We start from the raw sequence: 24,316 nt of genomic DNA on the forward strand, positions 1-24,316 counted from the left end.
CTTCCCACCTCCACCCATCCAGTCATCCTCATTAGGGAGAAACTGAGGCTAAGAAAGAGTGACTCCCAGGGGCCATCTCCAGGGCAAGGGAGGAGTCCTTCACACTCACAGAGACAGAATGAGAGGGAGGGAGGGAGAAAAGGGAGAGACAGACACGGAGGGAGGGAAAAAGAGCGACTCGACTCGGTACCCGTCGCCTGTCCTCCTCGATTCTGTCGCTCCTAAATCTTCCTTTCCTTCAAGGCTCAGCCCAGGCCCCTTCCTGGGAGCTGTGCCCTCCCCACATGTCATTGTGCTGTGGACCTTCTCTCCCCCGCCCCCAGGAGATGATTAGCTTCCTGAGAGGAGGGAGATCTGGGTTTTACAGCCCCCTATCCTAGCACAGCACATAGAGTCAGGCAGAGGAGTTCCAATCCAAACTCAGAATTTACTAGCATGTGACCCTGGACAAGTCACGTCACCTCGTTTAGCTCAGTTTACTCATCCGGAAAAATGAGCTGGAGAAGGAAATGACAAATCCCTCCCCCCAGTATCTTTGCCAAGAAAACCCAAATGGGTTTACAAATTGGATGTTCCGGAAAGACCACAGCCCAGCACCGAATCTGTCACCTAGTGAGGGCTTAATAAATGCTTATTCTATTGGATGAGAAGGGGCTGTAGTAGAATTAGAAGGGGCCTCCAACTCCCCGCCCAGTCGCAGCACACAGCCCCTTGTTACCCCAGTATATACAGAGGTCACTAACCCCCTCCCAGGGACACGCAAGAGTAACCATGGGAAATACGGGCCCTGAGAGGGGCCCACGGCCGCTCCGCATCTGCCCCTTCCCCCCAAGGCCAATATCAGAAAGGATCTGGTACAACCCCCGAGGCAATCTCTTCATTTGCACCAATGGGAAACTGAGGCCCATCGGGAAGTGACCTGTTCAAGAGCACCCAGGAGTAACTTGCAGAGAGCAAGAATCTGAGACTGGGGATTCCGGAGCCAAAAATCCAATCGCGGCCACGCGCGGATGCGTCCGATCTTCACAGTGAGATGCTCACACACAGGCTCCAGAAACCCGAGGCCTCCCTGTCCATAATCATCGATTAACGGAGGAGCACTTATGGGCCGCCTGCTGGGAGCCTGTGTGAGCCACGGGAGGTGGAGACGGGCAGAAATAGTCCCGGCTCCAGGAGGTGTGGCCCCACTGTGTGCCGCCCCACTGTGCACCGCCCCTCCGCGCACCGACCCTGCCGCAGAGGCTCACGATGACACACACAGACCCCACACCCAAGGCCGATCACGACGGGGCACACCCGGATGTCTCCCATTCCCTGTCCTGGGTGGAGCCAGGAAGCGGCAGCCGGTTTGGGAAGGGGCTACTGAGCCACCCCGCCTGTCCCCCGGCCTGTCTGCTTGGCTCGACCGGTTTTCCGGGGAGAGCCAGCCTGAAGTAACCTGCATTGGGCAACCCAGGCAACCAGCCTCCCGTCCCCGGCAAACAGGGACCAGGGGTCGGGGCCTGGCCCCGCTGGGGCCCCCAGGTCTTTGGGTGAGTGTGGGAGGGGGTGACTGTGGAGCCCCCCCCAGCCCGGGAGCCCCTCCCCAGCCCCGGACCCCAGCCTCGGACCCTTCCTGCCCGAGTTTTCTCGCCTGCTTCCCCAGCCACCTCAGCGCTGGGGCAGTCTCAGTTTCCTCACCAGCCTGAGCCAGCTAATTGGCACCCCCGGGTATGTGGGGTAGGGGGGCTGAGCAGGGGCCAGGCTCTGGTTGCCTCACTCTCACTCTTTCCCCATCCCTGCTGCCCAGAGGACGTCATCCCAAAGGCAGGCCTAGAGGGGGAGGGCGTTAGCAATGAGCCAAGGATGGATGGGAGAGCAAATCCATAGTCCAGAGACTCAGTTTCCCTTTCTATACAATGAGGTTATTAAACCGCCAAGAGACAGAGAAACTCAGAGATTCAAATTAAGGGACATTTACACGGAGGAAGTGCGCATTTATTAAGCACCTACTGTGTGCCAAGCACTGGGCTAAGCCATTTATAATTATCTCACCTGATGCTCACAACAACTCTGGGAAGCGATGGGCGGCTAAAAGTTACCCAGAGATCTGGAGATCAGGATGCCGGGCCGAAGGGGTGGGGCTGGAGGTCCTGGATGTCTGGGTTCCCGAGAAGAGCCTGCCCCACCTAGGCCCGAGACATCACCCCATCCCTGCCCGACCCCGCCTGCCGGGTGACAGCACCTTCTCCCCAACGGGCGACTCCCCACTTTTCCGGTGGCTCCAGCATTTCTGGGGGTGACGCCCACCCAGGAGCCTCGCCCAGCCCTGCTGCTGCTTCCCCCACTGAGTCACCCCCCCAGTCCTGCCGCGCTTGTGAGAGTCAGGGGTAACCCTCGAGGGGCCCTGCTGTCCTGCTCTCCCGGCTCCCCACCTCCGGGTTTGCCGCGGGGGGAGCGGATGACGTCTCTTGGGAGGCGCGCCCCCCTCAGAGCCCGCAGGAAACAGTGACCACGCTCTGGCCACCGCCACTGTCCCCCCAGCCGCACCTGCGGCCGGTGGGATGGGGACACAGGGGCCAAAGGGAAGCGGGGGCAGCTTAAGGACCCCTGGCCCCCCTAAGCCCCTACACGGCCTCGCTTTCCCTCCCTGCCTCCCTCTTGCCGTAGCCTGCTTCTCCACTCTGTACTACGCAGAGAACTCAGCGAGCCTCACCCTGGCACGGCAGCCACAGAGCTCTGGGCATGGAATCCAGGAGGCCTGAGGCCAGATCAACCTCAGGCACTTAGGAGTCATGTGACTCTAAGCCAAGCACTCACCTCTCTGCCTCAGTTTCCTCAACTGCAAAATGGGGATAATAATAACATTCACTTCCTAGAAGTGTTGCAGATCAAATGAAATAAATAATACTTGTCAAAGAGCTTAGCACAGTGCCCAGCACAAATAAATGCGTATTCCATCCCCCCCTTCTTTTGTTTCTCCTTGCCCCTCCCGCACTTCTCTGTCTTTTCTTCTTTTCTTTTTCTTCTTTTTCTCTTCTTCTTCCTTCTTTTCTTCTTTTCTTTTTCTTCTTCTTTTTCTCTTCTTCCTTTTCTTTTCCTTTTTCTTCTTTTCTTTTTCTTCTTTTTTTCTTCTTCCTTCTTTTCTTCTTTTCTTTTTCTTCCTTCTTTTTCTCTTCTTCCTTCTTTTTCTCTTCTTCTTCCTTCTTTTCTTTTTCTTCCTTCTTTCCTCTTCTTCCTTTTCTTTTCTTTTTCTTTTTTTCTTTTCTTTTTCTTCCTTCTTTTCTTCTTTTTCTCTTCTTCCTTCTTTTCTTTTTCTTCCTTCTTTTCTTCTTTTCTTTTTCTTCCTTCTTTTTTTCTTCTTTTCTTCCTTCATTTCTCTTCTTCTTTTCTTTTTCTTCCTTTTTTCTTCTCTCTTCTTCCTTCTTTTCTTCTTTTCTTTTTCTTCTTTTCTTTTTCTTCTTCCTTCTTTTCTTTTTTTCTTTTTCTTCTTCTTCTCTTCATCCTCCTCCTCTCTGTTTTTGCTCTTTCTCTTTTTCTTTCTCTGACATCTCTCTGTGTCTCTATTTTTCTCTCTCCTGTATCTTCCTCCATCTCAGTCTCTGTACATTTCATTGCCTCTTAGAACCATAAGATTTCAATCTAGAGGGGACCTGGGAAATCATTGTGTTCAACCCGCTCGTTTTCATATGGGGAAACCGAGGCCCAAGGAGAAAAAAGGACATGCTCTCTCTGTCACACAGTAAATTTCAGGTTCAGTTTCAAGCTGTGTCCTCTCCCTTGTATTTGTCCTCGCATCTCTTTGGAGAATCAGTGGGGACAGAACTGAACCTCAGAAGACCGGGGATTCATGACCCTGGTCAGCTACCTATGAGCTCTAAAAACCTCCATTTGCCTCATCTCTAAAATGGGGTTAATATGATGTCCACCACAGACTCGACTGTGAAAAGGAAAGCCTTTGTACATCTGGCGGGGAGCAGCTATTATCAGGTGTCCCTGGTCCTCCTCCCTCTACCCTCCCCCCCATCTCCTCTGTCCTTGTGTGCCTCAGTCTCCCCGTCTCTGCACGGATCCTGGCTTGCTTCCAAAGCCAGTCTCTGTCCCTCAGCCCAGGGATCCCCATCCCTGCGCTGGGGCTCCCCCCGTGAGCTGGCTGTCGGGGATGCCCCGGAGGGGATGGGGAAGGAGGGGACTCCCATCTGAGCGCTTCCTGCCCCGTGCCAGCGGCCGGCCCCGCCCCTGCCTCTCGGCCATCCCATATAAGAGCAGCTCGGGATGAGCTCGCCCAGCCAGAACCAGGTGCCAGTGAGGAGATCAGAGGAAACCCGAGAGCCCCGCGCCGCCCACTGCTCCCCAGGTAGGAAGGAAGCCCCCCAGGCCGGGCAGCCCCGGCTCCTCTGCTCTCTCCCCCACCTTTCTGTCGGGTCCCTCCCTCAGTTAGCCCCGGCTGTCCCGTCCTGGCTTTTCAGGGGCAGCTTTGCGCCCCCCTTGGCTCTGAGCCCATCTCCGCTATCTCTCCCAACTGCCCGGCTGGGGGCTTCCTGGCTCGCTCTCTCCCTGTCTCGGTGTCTCTGTCTCTCCCTGTCTCGCGCGTCTCTGTCTCTCTCATCTCCAGGTACCTTCTTTCCTTTTGCTCTCTCAGGGGTGTTTCTGCTCCTCTGCCTCGAAGTACCGGTAGAGGCCCCGGGGCCACGTGGGTGTGGCAAAGGGCTCAGTCTCGGACTAGTCGGAGGCCTCCTGGGGAGGTTGGCCTCCACCTCGGGGCACCTGCAGCCTCCCGATCGGGAGCTCCGAAGGCTGCGAAGCGGCAGCTTTCCGGGTCTCGGGCCGAACCGGGCTTTTCTCGGACTTTTGCTTGCCGAGCGCCCGCGCTTCTCCCCGGCGCTGGCCATTCCGGGATGGCTCTGCCCTCTGCGCCTCCTCCGCCTCCGAATCTGTCCTCTCGATCCGGAGGCGCGGGGACGGGGGATGGAGATTCTCGGCCCCGAGGGATGAATCTCGCTACCGAGAGCTTCCCGGGAGGAAGCGGGCGAGGACGGCGGGGGCGCTGACCCGGCATCTTTCTCCCTCCTCAGCGCCCCCCTCGCCCGCCACACTCCGCCGCCCCTCACTCCAGAGCCCCTGCCCCTCCCCACCCCCACTCCTCCTAGGCTCCAGGCGCCTCCGGAACCGGCCTCCTCTCCGCCTTGACCCGCGCCCAGTCCGCAAGGATGCAGTTCGAGATGCACGACAACGTGAAGGGCAAAGGTGCGCTCCGCTGAGAGAGCCCCGGCCGCTCGGCTTCCCCTCCCCTCCCCCTCCCCGGGGTCGCGCGGACACAGCCGAGAAGCCGGCCCGGGCCCCCAGATGTGCAGCCCGCCCCCAGATGTGGAGGAGGAACGCCCGCTCCTTCCCTGTCCCAGATGTGGCCCTCGGCCCCGATGCGCAAGACGCCCCCTGACCCCAGATGTGCAAGAGGAGGTCCCCACTCCCCCCCGCTCCCGTCCTGCCTACCGGGAGGGAGAGGTCCCCCGGAGCCCGCCCGCGGGGAATATCGGCAGATGGGATGCGGCTGTGAAAGAGGCGCCGGCTGTCCAGATGTGCACCCGCGCTCCCCAGCTGCAGAAAGCCGGAGCCTGGGAGGGGGAGGGAGACCCCCCGGTGCGCCCCAGACACCCCAGGCCCCGCCCAGAGGTGGCTCCAAATGCAGATGAGGAGCCGGCTCCCAGAGGAGGGCGCGGCCGCCTGCGACTCTTCCGAGCCCTTCCCTTCTTTCCCCTTCCAGATCGGGGGAGGGGAAGGGGGAGGGGAGGAGGGAGCTCAGGCCCCCAAGCATCCCCCTTTAACCTTGTCTCTTCCCTTGCTCTCCCCAGCCATGTCCTACCCTGTGACCAGCCAGCCCCAAAGCCAGAGCACCTGCTACCAGACTCAGCAAAGTGACTGGCACACAGAACTCACTGACTGCTGCAATGACATGCCCGTGTGTGAGTGCGCCCCAGCAGCCCCTGTAGCCCCAGAAGCCCCTGCAGCCCCAGCAGCCCCTGTAGCCCCTGAAGCCGCAGCATCCCCTGCAGCCCCAGCAGCCCCTGCAGCCCTCCTCCTCTACCCAGATCTCCAAGCCCGGAGGGCCCCTAGAACAAAGAACGGCAGAGCTGGGGAGGGTCTCAGCACAGAGAATGCTGTCCGAATTGAGGGCTTTCCCCTGAGAGTCTCAAAGATGGGAAGGAGGGAGGGAAAGAGAGAAGGAGGAGGACAATGGGAGGGAGAGAGAGGAAAGAGGGAAAGAGAGAGAGGAAAAAGAGGAGCAGGAAAGAGAGAAGAGGGAAGGAAGGAGAGCGAGGAAGGCAGAGGAAACAGAGAGATAGAAGGAGGGAAGAAGAGGGGAGAGAAGGGGAGAAAGAAAGAGGAAAGAAAGAAGGAAAGAGGAGAGGAGGAGGAGGAGAGGAGGAGGAGGAGGAGAGGAGGAGGAGGAGGAGGAGGAGGAGGAGGAAGAGGAGAAGGAGAAGGAGAAGAAGAAGAAGAAGAAGAAGAAGAAGAAGAAAGAAGAAGAAGAAGAAGAAGAAGAAGAAGAAGAGGAAGAGGAAGAGGAAGAAGAAGAAAAGAAGAAGAAGAATAGAGGGGGAGAGAGGAAAAAGGAAAGCGGGAAGGGGAGAGAGAGGAAAAAGGGGGAAGGGAGGAAAAGGTAGAGAGGAGGAAGAAGAAAAGGAGGAGGAAGGGAGGAAAAGAGGGAAGAAGAGAGAAAGAGGAAAGGGATGAGGAGGATAGAGAGGGAAGAGGGAGGGAAGGAGAGGAAGGAAGGGAAGGACGGAAAAAGAGACAGAGACGAGCAGAAACTCAGGGACCGAGCCACACCGAGCCACACGGTGCTTGGGAGTGTCCCTGAGCGCCCTCTCCTCCCGCAGGTCTGTGCGGCACCTTCGCCCCCCTGTGCCTGGCCTGCCGCATCGCCGATGACTTCGGAGAGTGCTGCTGTGCGCCCTACCTGCCCGGGGGGCTCCACTCCCTCCGTACCGGCATGAGGGAGCGCTACCACATTTTGGTGGGGAGCTTGGAGGGCCCGGGGAGGGGGGCGGCGCCCGAACCCGCGGGGAGGAGCCCGGGCCCGGGACCAGGGGAAGGGGGGCCCCAGATTTACCGCCCTCCATCCTCCCTAATCCCTCTCCCTTCCGCCCGCAGGGCTCCGTTGGAAACGACTGGGCGTCGCTCACTTTCTGCCTGCCCTGCGCGCTCTGCCAGATGGCCCGGGAGCTGAAGATCAGACAGTGAGCGCCCGCCCCAACTTGGCCCACTCGGTCCTTCCGACCCCCCGCTCCCCCCCACCCCTCCCCCAATAAAATTGGAAAACCAAAGCGAGTCCGAGTGGTCTGGGAAATGGGCGGGGCCACATGTGGCAGGCGGGGCGAGGCCGGGGGCCGAGCCTGAGTGGCGGAGGGAGGGGGGGGGCGGGGGGGAGTGTCTGCAGCAGGTTTCTGCCTCCCTCCGAGAGGACACCGGGCTCCTGGGGCAGGAGCTCCCTCGGCGTCCGCAAAAACTCCCTCCGCCCCTTGCGCGCCAAACGACACGGGCTTTGGCTCGAGGATCCTAAAGAGGGGCCGGCGCCCCAGCTGCGGACGCCCGTTCCACTGTGCTCTCAGTGACCGGAGAACAAGCTTGCCCCCTCCTCCTGTCCCCCCTCCTCCCCTTCTCCTCTCCTCCCCTCCCCCGCAAAGCACAGCCTTGCAATACTTGAAGACGCTGCCTCCCTGAGCCTTCTCTTCGCCAGATTAAATCATCCCCAATCCTTTAAGTATTACTGGGGCTCGGACCCTCCCCCCATCCGGAACCCTCCCCAGCCAGTTAAAGTCCGGGAGATCTGGGTTCGAGTTCTAACTCACTCATACTTACACTTAAGGGTTGCCACATCCTCTGTACGCTGCCATTTTCTCAGGTGTAGCCTGAGGGTTGCTGGGATGTTAAATAAGACCATAGGGAATGATTAAATGATTTTTTATTTATTATTATTATTTTTTTTGGCTGAGGCACTTGGGGTTAAGTGACTTGCCAGGAAGTGTTAAGTGTCTGAGGACAGATTTGAACTCCTGACTCAGGGACTGGTGCTCTAACCACTGCACCACCTCGCTGCCCCATGGAATGAATTTTTAAAAGCATGGAACACTCCCTATGTACCCAGATAGTTCCGGGCTTGAGTCAAGCGGGACTCTCAATGGGGACCCTCTGAGCCACGGGTGACATCCAGGTGTTGTTCCGTGATCTAGACCCCCGGCTCAAGGGGGCACCTTGTATTTTGCCCCTCACGTGTTCTTGCGGGCCTGGCCCTTGGGGGTGGGCCTTCTGACGGAGGGATGGCAGAGAGGACTGAGCCGGCCCACCCAGGCAGGATTGCGAGTGAGCGTGAGGGGAGGGGCGTCACACGGGCTGCCTCCCAGGTCCCTGCTGGAACACTGCTGGACACTCCGCCCCGCCCCCTCCCCCCCCATCTGAACGTGAGAAAGCCTGTCAGAGCCAGAACATTCACGCCAAAAGGAGCCACTGGCAGAGGTGCCGGAGCTTCCGAGTGGTGTTGGGAGAGCCGGGTCCGGCTCCCAGCACCAACAGGCTGGGGACACCCACCCCTCTGAGCCTCGACCTCCTGGGCTATAAAGTAGGGCCGCCATACCTGCACTCCATGAGGATGCTGGGAAATCGGGCACCAGTGGAGCTTCCACCACAAAACCTAGCTCACTGAGTGGATCAGATAATCGGCAGGGACTTTTGGAGGGGGGGATGGGAGAGGGGAGTCTCTACCTTCACGAGCTGTTTCCTCATTACTAAAAGGGGGGGTTGGACTAGACTGGTCCCTCAGCACCCTCCAGGTCTCAAATCTATGCTCCTACAAGTCTTTTTGAAGCTCCCCGACAGTATCAGGGAACAGTAGCTGGGTGGCTGAGCTGATAGAGTGCCCGGATTGGGAGGCAGAGTTCCCAGGGCTCAAACCCAGCCACAGTACTACTGCCTGCCTCAGTCTCCCCAAATATAAACTGGAAATGTAATTCACATAGGGGCACACAGTAGGTGCTCAATGTTTGCTTATTGCCTCATGCAGTAATGCAGGGAATCACTTGAGTAACAGGAGGGAGAGGCCCTGCTGCACCCTACTTGGTGAAGAAGTCTCGCCCCGATGCCCGGGCTCAGTCCTAGTGCTCCTCCCTCCCTAGTCTGGGTTTCACCCCAGCCAAGTTTGAAGGTCCCTCTGTTGCGTGTTTAAGGGCTCCTGGGAGAGAGACCCTGGGTCCGACTCTAATCTGACTGGTTCCTCCACCCTCTCCTTCTGGACCCAGCCCAGTCTGTAATTGAAGGGCCCAAACCTATGTCTCATATGCCCTCAGAGGCAGGGAGGGAAGTTCTGTGTTCCGATTAGGAAAGGTGGGGACACCCTTGGATGCTGGAACCGTGCCCTACTCCCTTACGCTGTTGCCATCGGTCCTTTGTTCTCGAAGGGACCGAGGGAAGGCCCTTCTCTCCCAGAGGCACACACACATTTGGCCAACGGGCCGCCGGAGCGGTTGGCAGACGTGTCCCGGCCCTCCCTTCCCCGCACCCCGTACTGTAGACAGAAAACCACGAGTGCGAATCCGAAAGACAACGGTGGGCTCTGAGGGACTGAGGCCCTCGGGGTTATCGCGGGACCCCTGGAAGGGCTGCGGGAGAAGCCCCCACGGGGGGTTTGCTGGGAGCCAGACCACCCCCCACAGCAGCCGGATTCTTTCCCGTGTCTCTATGCAGCAACCAGACAACCGAGTCCCCTGGCAATGTTTTATTTGGCAATTTTAGGTTTCCTCCTCCCATACACGGCAGCCCAGCGAGCACCTCCCTACCCACAAGAGGCTGTCCAGGTTCTCTAACTTGGGAGGAGCAGGGGCAGGCAGCAAGCTAGAGGGAACGGCCTCCAAAGCCCTGGAGGGGAAGGCTGAGGGGTTCCGAAACCAGAGTGGGGACGAATAGAAAGGAAAACCCCAGGAGGACTTGGGGGAGAAAACTGGAGTGCCGAGTTAAAGAACCAGGGACCGAGATGCTTCACTACCGATCAGAGAGGGTCTGGATTTCATCAACATCATTGGTTGGGAAGAGACGGCGGCAGCATTTCTGTAGCACCTACTATGTGCCAGGCATTGGGCTAAGTGCTTTACAAGCGCCACCTTGGCTGCTACTTGGGCCGCTGGGGGGTGGGGGTGGGCTGGAAAAGTTATTGATCATGGAAGGGGCTTCCAAGGCTATTGAGCAATTCCCTCTCACACTGCCGATAATCGGCCATCCGGCCTCTGAGCCGAGACTGCTGGGGGCGGGGGGTTCCCGTCACTGACCCATCCCTGGATCAGAAGGTCCCCCGGAGAAGAAGCAGGTCGGCTGGCCGGGAATCTAGCCAGGAGTGGCGGCCGAGGAAGCTGCTCCCCACAGAGACGCAGGCTTCTGGCCTGGAGAGCAGCGGCCCTGGGCTGAATTAGTGATGATGGGTAAAAGCATCGGCGACCCTCACGGAACCCCGAGAATGATCAGGGAGGGATTCTTCACTGCGGGCGGAGGCAGCCCCAGTGGCCTCAGGTGGCTGGCCTTGGGCTTCAGAAACATTACCAGCAAGTGGAGGGCCCCGGGCCACCAAGCCTGGTGGGAGTCAGTGCTGTGACCGGAGCTCCCACAGCTCTTCCAGCCCCAAGGGGAAAAGTTCCGGGAGACCGCCCGGGATGCAGGGCCCGGGGGCCGAGCGGGCGGTGTGGGGCTGCCTTGGAGATGACCACTGTGCAGGGGACACACACGGGCGCTGATGTAGCTGAGGGGCTGCCATGCAAGAGGAGGACAAGACTGGTCCCTCTGAGCCAGAGCGGGCTGGGAGCAACGGGTGGAGACACAAAGGGGCGAACTGAGGCCTGACTTCAGGAAAATCCTGCCAGCGACGAGGGCAGCCTCCACCTGGAACGGCCTGCCTCGGGAGGTAGTGAGGTTCTCCGCACCGCGGGGCGCGGGGGCTTCGGGTACAAGCTGGACTACGTGTCCACACCTGAAATACTGTGACATCCAGGAAGCCGAGGGGCTCCTAAGGAAGTCGAGACAGTCCAGTGTCAGGAAGCGGCCGCCTGGGGGGGTCCCTGGGGAGACCACGGGTCCGGAGTCCACACTATTTGTGGACGAGGGGCTCCAGGCCCAGAAAGGAGGGGCTTGAGGTGAGGGAGCAATAGGGGGGCTGCCTTGAGAGAAGAAACCCGGCCCAGAGTCCAGGGGGAACGATTCCACAGAGAGGCCAGACATGGGCACAGTCCACGGCCCAGAAGAGGGTCCATAGGGAGGGTGTCCCCTGACCAGATGAGCCCGCTGGGGGTCCAGGAAAAGCAGAGTCCGAGAGCCTGGCCCCGTGGGGGACTCTGAGGCGAGGGGTGGTTTGGGAGTGTGGGGGGCGGAGGGGCAGGGACCAGGAACGGGCGGCCCTCTCCACCCCCGGGCCCTCAGAGCGACATGCTGGTGAGGTTGTCGTGAGTCAGCAGTCCCTTCCTGCCGCCCCCCGCACCATGCCCGCTGGCCCCGGGTCCGGCGCCCCCTCCGCAGTACTCCTGCAGCCGGTGCCGCAGGGTGACCAGGGCCGAGCCCAGGCAGGCCCGGTTAGGGGTGTAGATGCCGCCGGGCAGCTGCAGCAGGAGCGTGGCCACGCCGGCCATGCCGTCCTCGGTGGGCTCCAGGGTGATGGGCCCGGCCCGCAGCGCCACGGGGCAGCAGCCCCCGCTGCCGGCGCCCCACGGCCCCCCGCCCCCGGTCAGCAGCAGCGGGGCCAGGAAAGGCTCCGAGCGGCGGAAGGCGGGGGCGGGGAGGCCCACGCCGCTCGTCTTCCAGGGGACGGTGACGGCCGGCTCCGGCGGGAAGCAGACCGTGACCTTGGCGAAAGGGCGGCTGGCCATCTTGGTCATCTCCTGCAGGTGCCGCCGCTGCTCCCGCCGCTGATCCAGGGCCTGCTTGGCCTTCCAGAGCAGGACGCAGAGGGACAGGAAGAGGAAGAAGCAGGAGAAGAAGACGGAGAAGAAGACGAAGAGGTCGATGTGCGCCTGGTCTTGGCGGAAGAAGAGCAGGCCCTGGGAGTCCGCGGAGCCGTTGGCGCCGGGAGCCGAGGGGTCGCCGACACCCAGCAGGAGCAAGTAGAAGCGGCTCGACTTGAGGGCGTGCTGCTCGTGGGGGTAGGTGATGACCAGCCGGTCCCGCACCCCGCGCACCACCAGCACTGCCGCGGGCTCCATCACTGTCACGTAGGTAATGAGCCCCCGGGGGCGCACCTCCCGCACCCGGGGCTCGGGGGGCGGCCCCGGCCCCCCGGCACCCACCTCGCCCACCCGCAGCCCAGCCTCTGCAGCCACGGGTGGGGGGGCCGGCGGAGGGGGCTGGATGTGCACGGAGTGGACCCCGGTGTCCGGGTCCACGCGCACCACAAAGGTGTCGTAGGACGTGGAGACGTAGAGGTCGACGGCACCGAAGGTCACGTCCAGCGTCAGGCGGATGTCCACGTTGGTGAATTTCGGCTGGACCCCAAAGAGCACGGTCCGCCCGGGGCCCAGGGCCCGGCGCTTGGGCTCGTGGAAACAGTTGGTCTGCGAGGTGGGGTCCAGGCAGCACTCCTGCTCCACCGAGATCAGCCGGTAACACTGCTGGCCCCCGAGGGGGCTCCCGTGGAAGGACTCGCGGCACTTGGCGCACTGCGGGGCCAGAGAGGCGAGCGTCCCCCCGTGCCCGGCATCCAAGGCCTCGGCCGGCTGGACCTCCCCCGGCCTCAGCCCCGCCCCCACCTCAGAGAGCTCTTCCTTCTCACAATCAGAGGCGCTGTCAGCCCGACACCCTTCTGTTCCCCAACTCTGTCCTTCCAAGATTGTCTCGGGCCCCCCCACTTCAGATGGCCAGCTCCCAGGAGGTTCTTGCCACCTCTCATCCCTTTAGCTTAAACCACCTGCTCCCTCATCCGGGGCTGGGCCCCCGACACAGACCAGCCTCTACCCTCCGCTCCACCCCCCCGAGTGCGGCTGCCTCCGGGCTCCCCCGTCCCCACCTGGTACTTGTAGCAGTCCCGGCGGTCGTTGGGGGAGCTCCCCTGGCAGGTGCCCGTCTCTGTATTATTCTGGCAGGGGCAGCCCGTGCCGTCCTCGTTACAGGTATCCGCGTGGCCGTTACACTGGCACCTGGGGGCACAGACGGGCCCGTGAGGGAGAAGCCGCCCCACGGGAGCCACCCGTCACCCCAGGGCCCGGGGCTGGGCCCCCGGAAGGCTGCGGCCAGAGGGCGGCACTCACTTGGTGCACCGGCCGTCCAGGAGAAAGTACCCTTCCAGGCAGCGCTGGCACTTGTCCCCGTAGCTGTTGTTCTGACAATTCACGCACACGGCCTCATCCTCGCTCGGCCCCTCGGACACCCATTTCTCAATCTGGTGACAGACAGAGCCTCTGAGACCCAGGTTCCAAAGCCCACTGCCTCCCCCCACTCCCTCTCGGGAGCCTCTGCCTCCCCCAACATGAGGAACCTCAGGAGCCTCTGCCTCCCCCCACATCAGGAACCTCAGGAGCCTCTGCCTCTCCCAACATCAGGAACCTCGGGAGCCTCTGCTTCCCCCCACATCAGGAACCTCGGGAGCCTCTGCTTCCCCCCACATCAGGAACCTCGGGAGCCTCTGCCTCCTCCCTCAGCCCAACCTCCCTGCCCAGGCCACTCACCTCCTCAGGATCCAGGGAATAGTTCTCCGGGTCATCCCGGGCCATTTCCAGCTCCTTTTCCGAGACGCAGATGTCACTGTTCCCTCTGCAGAAAGCTCGGCAGGGGCGGCAGGTCCCACCTCCCAAGGCGGAGCCCACGAACAGTGGCCGACAACGTTCGCAGTGGGGACCCTGTGGGCAGGGGTCGCCGTCAGGGCCTCCAGCCGCTGCCAGGCGGAAGATGGGGCCCGGGCAGTCGTGCTAGGGGAGGACTCAGACCCTGACTTGGTGATGCAACAGGAAAAAGAGAAAAGGCGGGGGGGGGGGGGGAGGAGGAAGAGGGGGAAAGGGGCCGTGAAGAGATGGCAGCTAGGAGCAAGGAGTCAAAGATGTCCCTTCCCTAGGCCCTGGTCAGACCATGCTAGGGTTCAGTGTTCTTTCCTAAGTGCCGCATTTTAGGAAGTATCTAGAAAGGTGGAAAATAGGCAACAGACAGGAACATGGACTGCTGGGGGTGGAAGAACATCCCACAGGAACATGGACGGCCAGGGGGTGAAAGAACATCCCACAGGAACATGGACGGCCGGGGGAGGGAAGAACATCCCACAGGAACATGGACGGCCGGGGGAGGGAAGAACATCCCACAGGAACATGGACGGCCAGGGGAGGGAAGAACATCCCACAGGAACATGGACGGCCGGGGGAGGGAAGAACATCCCACAGGAACATGGACAGCCGGGGGAGGGAAGAACATCCCACAGGAACATCAGCCCGGGCGATGTGGTCAGGGGAAGGAGGAACTCCCGACCGGGCAGACGGCTGCCCTCCAGGGATTCTGGGGTTTCTGCGTCTGGACAGCCAAGTGTCCACACCTCTACCGAGATAATGTTATCCCAGGGTGCTCTGCAGCTGATTGCAAGCTGGTATCATAATTATTATTTACTATTAAAGAACTGGCAGAGATGATTGCTACGCTGCTCTCAGTGAGATCTGCTAGATCCCAGATAATGGATGGGAGGGGTCCCATGGGCCCAAAAAGGGCAATCCAGATGGGGAAGCCGAGTCTGCCAACGACGGGTTAGCGTGTGCGACTTCTGACGCAATCCCGGGCCCCACTGGCAAAGGGGCGGTTTGTGAGCAACGATCACTGCGAGTCATCACGGCGGCATCGAGAACAGGTCAAGCCAGGCTGATGCCATTTCCTCTGTTCACCGGGTCACCAGGGGGACAAACGGGGGCACGATACCGGCTCCCACTGCCAGGAGAGCGGCCGCCCAAGGTCCCCACGCTATGGGGCAGTCTTACTTTTAAGCGAGTGGGTTTGAAACAGAACGATCAGACCTGAGACACTGGAGGAGCCACCTGGGGCGGGGGGGGGGGGGGGGGGGATCTGTTCAGGCCTTGGGGGCTGCCAGGACGTGCACGCTTCTCAAATGGGCAGAAATCACAGCACGTGGAGGGGCAGCGAGGCAGAGGGGGCTGCGTCTTCCCTGGCTGCGAGAATGGGCCACGTGAGATACACGACAACGGAATAATGTCAGACTCAAGTTCTAAACTTGTTTAAATCACCCTCAAAATATAGGACGAGAGTTGTCATGGTTTCAATGACAATGACAATGGTTTCAATGGTTTGTTTCAAAAAAAAAAAACCAGAAACAAGGGTGGATGTTTTCCCGCTGTCTCTGAGTGGGACAACAGAACAGCGGCCACTTGCTCCCGGTGTCTCGGGCTGAATCGGGAGGGGTGGGGGAGCATGTCCGGGAGAGGTAAGCAGGGGCCGCAGCTTCTGGAGCCCAGGCTGTGGGCAGGGAGAGAGACACGGTTCTCTTGGATGTTTTGAGGCAAAAAGGGGGGCACCAAGTGAGGAGGGGCACAGAGACTGGGGGACATCAAGGAAAAACCACCCGAATGACCGGAGCGGCCCCCAAGTGGAACGTGCCACCCAGGGGGGCAGCAACAACAAGCGTTTATGTCACCACCACCCCGGGGAAGCAGAAGCTGTTATTATCCCTGTTTTACAGATGAGGAGACTGAGGCAAACAGGGGTCAGGTGACTTGCCCAGGGTCGCCCATCTATCAGTTTCTGAGGCTGGATTTGAACTCAGGCAGCCTGACGCACTGTTCCCTGCCTGGATCCATCCCCATTGGAAGTCTTTGGAGTGCTGCTTGGGGACATTGCAGAGGACTTTCTTCAGGGTCTGGGCTGAACCATGTGGACGCTGAGGATCCCCAACTCTAACACTCTCTGATCCTATGACATGCGAAAGTGGTCACGAAGCCTCTGCTTGAAGACCTCCAGGGACAGGGAGATCACTACCTGCTGAACCTTAAGCAGCTCTGATTTTCCATCGAGGCTAATTCTGCCTCCCAGGACTCCCCACTTCTCAGGCCTGCCTTCTGGGGCCAAGAGGAACAAGTCCAAAAGCCAGTCAGAGGTGGGCAGCACCTGGCCTCTGGGTTCAAATCTCAGCTCTGGGCGGTCTCTGACAGGCCATGTCACTTCCGGGTCTTTGTCCTCCATGATAAGGGACAATGGCCTCAGGACCAAATGTGCTGTCTAGGTCTAAATTTATAGCTCCCGTGCCATCTGGGCCCTCTCCAAAGCCAGGTCCTTTCATTCTCCCTCCCTGAGTCCTCATTAGTGCTTCCTACAAACTATCCCACACCTCCTTTCCCCTCCTCAGACACCCACATCTCCTCTCCCCACACCTCCTTTCCCCTCCTCAGACACCCACATCTCCTCTTCCCTCACCTCCTCTTCCCTCACCTTCTTGGGCGCCCACATCTCTCCCCTCACTTCCTTGAGCACCCACACCTCTCCCCTCCCTCCTGGCTAAAGGCCCTCTGGAGGCCACCAGACACCTCTCCCTTTTCAAATATCTCCCATGCTCTCCGCCTTTCCCCCTTCTCCTGGCCCAGAACAACCTTCCACATGTGCCCTTCATCCCGGGGCCTGCTGGTAAATGACTAACAAGTGGCTTTCCACAAAAAGCGAACTGTGTCTCTGACAGATGGATGTAAGTACAATCTGCGCCATTCGCACTTTTCCCATCATCTCTCACATCCAGAGCAGACTGGGGAACCTTTTTCCTGCAAGAGCAGGAGTATTTATGACATCATTCACAGGCCCCGTAATGTCAGCTTAAGAACTCACGCCGGGGAGGCTTGTACCGAGCTTAGGCTCAGCCTCGCCTGTGGCTGCCGTGGCAGGGCCAAAGGTTTCGTGGGCCTTGGGCAACCCGTGGCGCTCCTATTCCAGACAATCGACAACACAGCATTTGCCAGTTTCCAAGGTACAAAGGCTCATCTCGACAAGTTAACAATGGCTTTTGAGGGTCAGCTCAAGCTGGCACCCCCTCCTTTCACTGGATCCCCTGCCATCTTCTCCATCACACTGAATCCTCTAACATACTTGCCTTCCCTCTCTCCATAACCTTCAACTTCTCCCTAGCTTCTGATCACTTACATGTGCCCAAATCTTCACTACCATATTTGAGCTATTGTCCTATAAGTCGTTTCAACGCCCAGAAAAAGCTATCTACACTTATTCCCTTCCTTTCCCCTTCTCACTTTCCAACCATCTGCGATCATCGTCTCCCAATGGCCAAACCTGGCGGTCTTTGGCACGATGACAGGGGCCGCCAAGTGGCGCCCACACTCAAGAAGCAGAACGAGGCTGAGGTTTGGGGAATGGGCTTGACCTGGTACCTTTGGTTCAAGGCCCATGAGCTTTGTCCCAAGGGGAGGACACAGAAAACCATTTTAAATCCCAGAAGCAATCTGGCAGCCTTTTCTCTGCCCCCTTCTTTTTGACTTAACTTTTTCAGTGTTGACTTTCATCTCCCACTCTGTCATTTTTCCTGTTGTCAGTTTTTCTGACACTAAAGTCCCCTTTTTACATCCTGTCCCATCCCATGACCCCCTCTGTTTCCACCCCAGCAGCACACATGGTCTTGATCTCATGTCATGTTCCACCACAAGCCTTCTATTCCAGAGTTGTTAATTCTGATCCTAGTCATTTATGATTTCGCCTTTCCCTTGCCTTATGTCCCCTGGTCCTCTGATCTCCCATCTCTCCAGTCCTCCGTTCTTTCCCACGCACTAACTAGGAGCTAGCTTTCCTCCTTCCTCATCTTGACCCGGGTGAACCAGGTCGACACTTCATCAACATTAAGTCCTTCGTCTCCATACCCCATCATGCTTTGCCAAACTCCGGTCTTGATACCTCCCATTATCCATCATGCCTCATTCCTACTCATGGGCTACTGAACCAAGCTGAAGAAACCAATGCTTTGGGCAATCCCTCACTCTCCCACGCGCCACAGCAGCTCTTCCAAAGCTTCTCTTTCCCCTTCAAATCTCCCATGGCTCCCCCATCCCTCAAATCTCTCAGCCGAGAGCGGTCTCATTTCCCATGAAGGCTCCCTCGTCTCCCTCCTCCTCCTGTCACACCTCCCAGACACCTTCTGCTCCCATCTCCTTCCTCACCTATCTCACTTATGGAGAAGACTCTTCTTGCTTTCTACCCACACAAATGGCCCCGCTCATTCCATCTTCTTCAGCAACTTCCCTCACTCATATCTCTTCTCCTACTAACCTTGGGTCCCTCCCATCTACTGGCTGCTTGCCTCCAGCAATCCGGCCATGTCTCCTCTATCGTGAATAAAACCCTCACTTGAAGAACTGTCTTCAACAGTTCTCATCCTGTAACTCTTCTCCCTTTCGTGGTTAAGCTCCTTGAGAAGCCCATCTACAACCAGTGTTTCCCCAGCCTTTCCTCTCGTTTTTTTCTACACTTTACAACCCGGTTTTCAGCCACAGAAAGTGCTCTCTTCAAAGTGACCAAGTAGAGAGCTTCTAAATTCATGGAGGCAATAAGCAGCACTGACCTTGTAGGGCTGTCGTGAAGATCCAATGAGAGGATGCGGATGAAGCTACTGCAAGCCCTACAGAGCTAGGAAAGGGCTCCTGCTGTTACAATGTTACACGACCGTGTGTTGCCTGATTGTGTGTAACATTGTATGTGTGACCACGTGGCGACAACTGTTACAATGTATCCGCCTCCTAGCCCGGTGTTGCAAGCACAGGCTAACGCTTGCTGATTGAGCGACGGGTCACATACAGGCCGTGGGTGGGGGGAGGGGGAAGGGCTACAGAGAAGACAGGAAGGGAAGGGGGATGAAGAAGTCAGGAAAGGCAGGGATGGGGGCAAGGGACGGCCGTGGACAGCGAAGGCCCGGGACGGCGAAGGCCCGGGACGGCGAAGGCCCGGGACGGCGAAGGCCCAGGACACAGACCGTTCGGGATAAAGGCTGGGGATGAGAACCAGGAGCAGGGACAAAGCTGGGGGTCCTCACCGCAGTGTTGTTGTGACACTCAAGGCAGCGGTCCCGGGCCCCCACACCGTCACAGTTACTGTGCCTGTTGCAACGACACTCAGTCGAACAGTTACGGCCGACGAACCCGAAGTGGCAGAGACAGTGGTCGGGCTCCACGCAGGAGCCATTCACGCAGCCCTGGGCGCAGACCGGGCGGCACTGGCCCCGCACGCTGCCCGGGGGAGAAAGGGCCGAGGGTCAAAAGCCCAGCCCGGCCCCCCTCCCAGCCCCCGCCCCCCAGGATTCATGGTGTACCTTCCGCCCACGGTATGCCTGTGTCCCGCCATCCCCTCCCCCTTCTCGCTGATCTGGGGTATCCCTCGGTCCCCCTATACCCCCCCACCCTGGCCCATGTATCGCCCCCCCATCCGCACTGGTCCATGGTGTATCCGGTCTTGCAGGTACACTCGTAGCCATGAGGCCGGTCGTGGCAGTTCTGGGTCTCGTTACAGTCGTGGTGTCCATTGACACACTCGTTCTCGGGAGGACAAGACAGGAAGGCCCAGGTAGCCCCGGGATCTCCGTGTCCACACGTCAGGCCTGTAGGCGAAGGGGCAGGGGAGGGAGATGATGCCAGCCGCCCTCCCTTGCCGCCCGCCCCCGCCGCCCACCCCGGCCACCTGCCCTTGCCGCCCTCCCTTGCCGGCTGCCCGCCCCCACCGCCCGCCCCCGCCGCCTGCCCTCGCTGCTCCTGGCCTCCTCTCCCTTCCTGTCCTGACCCGTCCTGACCGCTGCCCTCGCCAAGTCCAAGCCAAGGGTGCTTGGAGACCAAGCCTAACCCCCCCCACAGGCCCCATGCCCGGCCCACAGACATGGGAGCTCCAAGAGGGGCAGACAATTGTTCACGGGCGCAGAGGTAAGTGGGGTGGGGCCCGCATTAGAACCCAGGACTTGCGCCCCCTCCCCCGGCTCTCACCATCGCCACCAGCCCCACCCGACACCCCCGCTCTCACCATTCCGGGGCCCGCTGAGGCCCCCCTCCATACAGAGGCCTGCCCCATCCTGGCCGGGGTCTCCCCTGGCACACCAGCCGCAGTGCGGGCGTCGAAGGCAGAGGGCGCATTGAGGGGCGTTGCCGCAGCCCAGGGAGCAGCTCTCTGCCCCTCGCAGCAGACGCCCGCAGCCCCCCGCCAGGCAGCGCAGAGGTAGGAAAGACGGGCTCAGACACTACAGGGGGCAGGAAGGCCGGGGTGGTGAGAAGCAGAGGGGCAACCAGAGAGACATGGAGGAAGAGAAGGGGCAGCAGAGAGGAGTCAGATCTGGAGCGTTCAGAGCAGCCCCTGCCCATCCAAGACCCCTGCCCCCCTCTCCTGCACTGCCCACCCCCTCTGGGACCCCCACCCCCCTCTCCTGCGCTGCCCACCCCCTCTGGGACCCCCGCCCCTCTCTCCTACCCTGCCCACCCCCTCTGGGGTCCCTGGCCCACACCTGCTGGAGGCTGCTGCTCCAGACACAGTGCTGCCAGCCCCCGTCCGCTCCCTTGGAGTCGAGGCAGGAGGAGCAGTTGGGGAGCCGGTGGCAGGGCGTCGGGCAGGGCATGGGGGGCGAGGACTCCACGGGCATGGGCGACACGTTGAGCAGGGAGTGGCTGAAGCAGGTCCAGTCGTAGGTGGGCTGCACCGAGAGGATGCGCCGCGTCTCCCCTGGGAAAGGAGGGCCAGAGCTGGGAGGCCGGCCCGGCTCCCCGGCCGGCCCCTGGGACGGCCCCCGCGGGGGTCCCCGGGCACTCACCAGTGCGCTTGAACTGCCGCGTCCACATGCACTTGCCCTCCTGCGTGCACTGCTCGCAGTCGGCCGCCCCGCATGCGGCCTCGGAGCAGTTGCCGGCCCAGAACACCTCGCGCTGGTTGATGCGGCAGTCGTTCTCCGAGGTGCAGGAGCCGTTGCGGCCGATGCAGGCGCCCTCGGGACAGTTGGTGCACCACTTGCAGCGCGGCGGGGCGGCCTGGCGGGAGGACGGGCCCGGGCCCCTTTGACTTTGCGGCCCCTCTAAGGGTCAAGTCTGGGGCTCTGGGTCACAGGTTCTCCAGCCCTCAGGGGGACGCGGCACAGCCCCACCCCGGGAGACCTAAGAGCCGGACTTGGGGCCCTGGGACCCCGGCCCATGGTGGGGAGGGCTCAGAGCGGGGGAGGGGCCTCCCTCGGAGCCCCCGGCATCTCACCTCCTCCCCTTCCCCCAGCCTCAGGGTGCGGGGGTGGCGGGCGAGGCACTCGCTGCAGGTGCGCAGGCGACGACACTCCTCAGACGTACGGGGCATGGGGGAGCACGAGGGGCTGCTGCAGCCCAGCCTGGGGACAAGGGGCAGACAATGTGTGAGGCCGGGGGGGCTGGGACCCCGAGCAGCACATCCTCCCCCCTCTACCCCAGGGCTGCTGGGAGGGCACAGGGAGGGCACAGAGAGGGCAGAGGGAGGGCAGAGGGAGGGCACAGAGAGGGCAAAGGGAAGGCACAGAGAGGGCAGAGGGAGGGCACAGGGAGGGCACAGAGAGGGCAGAGGGAGGGCACAGGGAGGCACAGAGAGGGCACAGGGAGGGAACCAACCCGTCAGTGCCCCTCCAGCCCCAGCCCAGCTCCCCGGGCACCTGTGAGCCTGGTCTCCTGACAGGCACGCTCCATGGCACCAGCTGCAGGCACCTGAGCCATTGCAGGCCTCGGGGGAGTGCACCAGGTGGCAGGGGTCCGAGGGCAAGCTCAGGGACAGCAGCCGCCCAAGGGCCACCCCCCCAAAACCCCCAGAGATGTAGACTCGGCCCCCCACGGCTGCCACGGCGTGGGCCACCGACTCCTCCATCGGGGGGCCCACGGAGGCTGGACCTGCGGGGGCCAGGACAGAGAAAGAGGCTCATGGAACAGGAGAAACTGGAGCCGCAGGGAAAGGGACGGAGACAGACCCGAGGACCTACAAGCCGGGGCCAAAGGGAAACCAAGAGCCAGCAAGGACAGGGGAACCCAGAGGGGGGTCATCGCTGCCCAGGGCTAAGGCGAGAAGCAGAGACCGAGGGGCACAGGGAGAGGCCCAGAGGCAGACAGGACGGGAGGGGGAGGGGGGGCTTGGAGGCAGATAGAGATGGGGGGGGCCTGGAGGCAGATAGGGAAGGGGGGGCCCAGAGGCAGATGGGCGGGCCTGGAGGCAAACAGGGACGGGACCCTCCGCCCCCTCCCTCACAGGCTCTGCCACTCACGGGTCAGGTTGGGCAGCAGCCACGCGTTGCAGTTGACCTGGTACAACAGGACGTCGCTGCTGAACTCGTCCGGCTCTGAGCGACCCCCCAGGACCACCATGGTGTCCCCAAGCAGGGCCGCCGCGTGGAAGAGCCGGGGCCTGGGCTGGGGGAAGGGGCGGAGTCACAACCAGGAGGGGCCCCGCAGCCCAGGCCCCCGACGCCCCCCTCACTCAAGGCTTAGGAAGGCCTCTGGCCAAGCCCTCCTTCTTTACACCCTGCCCTTAGGAGGCTCCCCACCTGCTCACTGAAGCTCCCTGATTGCCCCCTAACACCAGCTGACAGGCCCAAATCTGGTTGCCCTCCATCAAGCCTCCCCTGCCGCTAAGAGCCAAGCTACAAGTCCCTTCCCCTTCCCAGAAGCCCCTGAGCTCACCTGGCTGGCCCGAGGCAGCTTCTACCTCCCCAGGGGGCTCAACTACCTCATCCTGACCCTCGCCCCCTCCTCTGCCTCCCAGGGGTGCCCAGTGACCCTGACCTTTGCCCCCTGGGAAGGGGCCAGCAGGCTCCAGGTGCGGTCAGGGCAGTGCAAGGAGTAGAGCTCCGGGGATGGGGCAGCCAGCTCGACGTGGAAGCGGAAGCCGCCGAAGACGTACAGCGAGTCCGTGGCCTCGTGATAGACCGCCGAGTGACCGTAAAGGCCTGGGGGAAGAGAGAGCCGCAGAGGTGGGCTGTGAGGGCCTAGGGGGCCAGAGGGGTCCCAGCCCCGGGCTCCCCATGCTCACCAGTGGGCGGCGTCCCGCTCGAGGGCCCGGCCAGCCAAGTGCCCGTCGTCAGCTGATACTCCAGGAGCTGCTGGTTGAAACCGTTCTCGGGCGAATATCCCCCGACGAGCAGCAGGGACAAGCCTCGCCGGGAGGTCAGCGTGTGGCCGGCCACCGCGGGGAGCAGCAGGGCCTGCGGGGTCTGCGGTCAGAGCACAGAGACGGGCTGCAGGGGAGGGGCTGCAGCCGGGAGCACGGGGAGGGACCCAAGAAGCCCCGGCTTGGGGAGACCCGGGGCAGGGCCTGGGACGGGAGAGCGGGGAGAAGTCAGGGGCGGCTAGAGCAGCCCCTTCTGGGGCAGGGGATGAGCCCACGGCCGGGGAAGAGGGGACCACAGCAGAACTGGGGGCGGGGGCAGCCTCCGGTCACCTTCTCCTGGCGCCACTGCAAGGTGGTGAGGTTGAGGACCCAGAAGTCCCGGGCGACCCCCGCCGCCGTGAGCCCCCCCAGCAAGTACATGGCGCCCCGGCCGGCCGGCACGTAGGCGGCCGCATGGAACGAGCGGGGCGCAGGCCCGGGGCCCCCATCCTCGGAGCCAGCCAGCATCTGGGTCCAGCGCCGTTCCCCCACCGAGTACCTGGCGGAAGCCCCAGCGCCGGTCAGCCCTCAGCGGACAGGGAGCAAGCTCCCCCCCACCGCCCCGCCAGACCACCCTCACCTGTACAGGTTTCCCAACAGCCCCTGCGGCAGGCCCAGACCCCCGAACATCCACAGGGTAGAGTCAGGCCCCTCCACCATGGTGTGGCCCAGACGGTGCAGGAAGCGGCTCGCCGTGTCCTACAGGGAGACAGAGGGCTCGGGTGGGCCTGGGGAGGAGCGTGGGGGGGGGGCGGGAATATGTCTGGGCTCGACCTGTAGGGGCACGGGGGAGAGGGGGGAGGCCAAGCTTGGCCCTCCTGACCTGGCAGGGCCCCAGAAGGCCAGCCCTCGGGAAAGGAAGACAGAGTCCGCCCCGGGGCGGGCAGGGGTCCATCTCCCTGTCCGTCTGTGTCTCCCCACCTGTCTGATGTCTCTCTCTCTCTTTCCCCCTTTCCCTCTGTCTCTGTCTACGTCTCCCCCTTTGTCTCTGACTCTGTCTCTCTGTCTCTGTCTGTCTCTGTCTACGTCTCCCCCTTTGTCTCTGACTCTGTCTCTCTGTCTCTGTCTCTGTCTCATGCTCAGCAGGAGCCACCCAGGCCATCACCTCCAGGCAGGAAGGGGGCGGTCTACGCTTGCAGCCTTATTCCAAGGGAGTAAGAGCCTTCCCTAGAGATACTGGGATGGGAGCTGGGGGGAGAGGCCCCGGGACCCCTGGAAGAGAGAA

At 61.2% G+C, this 24,316-nt stretch overlaps 2 protein-coding genes across 5 annotated transcripts in view; one reads left to right on the forward strand and one right to left on the reverse strand.

Annotated features, from left to right (window-relative positions):
* Positions 1-4,246: 4,246 nt before the first annotated feature.
* Positions 4,247-7,307, forward strand: CNFN (cornifelin). 4 transcript variants are annotated; one of them, XM_051989487.1, is made up of 5 exons: positions 4,247-4,336; positions 5,055-5,226; positions 5,832-5,942; positions 6,861-6,997; positions 7,135-7,307. In XM_051989487.1, exons 2-5 carry the CDS (start codon positions 5,190-5,192, stop codon positions 7,222-7,224), a joined length of 375 nt encoding a protein of 124 aa, XP_051845447.1. In that variant the 5' UTR covers positions 4,247-4,336; positions 5,055-5,189; the 3' UTR covers positions 7,225-7,307. The 4 variants fall into 4 exon arrangements, with proteins under 4 accessions (XP_051845447.1, XP_051845446.1, XP_051845448.1 ...); XM_051989488.1 differs by having other exon boundaries at positions 4,275-4,336; positions 5,130-5,226; XM_051989486.1 differs by lacking the exon at positions 5,055-5,226 and having other exon boundaries at positions 4,260-4,336.
* A 2,429-nt stretch (positions 7,308-9,736) lies between these two features.
* The window catches only part of MEGF8 (multiple EGF like domains 8), a 28,174-nt gene continuing 13,594 nt past the window's right edge, over positions 9,737-24,316 (reverse strand). Inside the window, exons 27-42 of the mRNA XM_051989489.1 lie at positions 23,672-23,790; positions 23,383-23,590; positions 22,975-23,155; positions 22,728-22,891; positions 22,211-22,355; positions 21,611-21,842; positions 21,190-21,316; positions 20,759-20,972; positions 20,456-20,670; positions 19,981-20,194; positions 19,402-19,567; positions 19,007-19,199; positions 13,671-13,841; positions 13,254-13,384; positions 13,013-13,142; positions 9,737-12,665 (exon numbers count right to left, since the gene is read on the reverse strand). Of these exons, the coding sequence (XP_051845449.1) occupies positions 11,433-12,665; positions 13,013-13,142; positions 13,254-13,384; positions 13,671-13,841; positions 19,007-19,199; positions 19,402-19,567; positions 19,981-20,194; positions 20,456-20,670; positions 20,759-20,972; positions 21,190-21,316; positions 21,611-21,842; positions 22,211-22,355; positions 22,728-22,891; positions 22,975-23,155; positions 23,383-23,590; positions 23,672-23,790 (3,843 nt within the window). The 3' untranslated portion in view covers positions 9,737-11,432. The remainder of the gene's footprint in view (positions 12,666-13,012; positions 13,143-13,253; positions 13,385-13,670; positions 13,842-19,006; positions 19,200-19,401; positions 19,568-19,980; positions 20,195-20,455; positions 20,671-20,758; positions 20,973-21,189; positions 21,317-21,610; positions 21,843-22,210; positions 22,356-22,727; positions 22,892-22,974; positions 23,156-23,382; positions 23,591-23,671; positions 23,791-24,316) is intronic.

This window comes from Antechinus flavipes, chromosome 3, assembly GCF_016432865.1.
Source record: "Antechinus flavipes isolate AdamAnt ecotype Samford, QLD, Australia chromosome 3, AdamAnt_v2, whole genome shotgun sequence".
NCBI classification, from domain to species: domain Eukaryota; kingdom Metazoa; phylum Chordata; class Mammalia; order Dasyuromorphia; family Dasyuridae; genus Antechinus; species Antechinus flavipes.

Coding starts and splice junctions, on each gene's coding strand:
- CNFN (XM_051989484.1), top strand. CDS start 5,663: ATGCAGATGAGGAGCCGGCTCCCAGAGGAGGGCGCGGCCGCCTGCGAC. Junction 5,943..6,860: donor CTGCAATGACATGCCCGTGT/GTGAGTGCGCCC, acceptor CTCCTCCCGCAG/GTCTGTGCGGCACCTTCGCC. Junction 6,998..7,134: donor GGGAGCGCTACCACATTTTG/GTGGGGAGCTTG, acceptor TTCCGCCCGCAG/GGCTCCGTTGGAAACGACTG.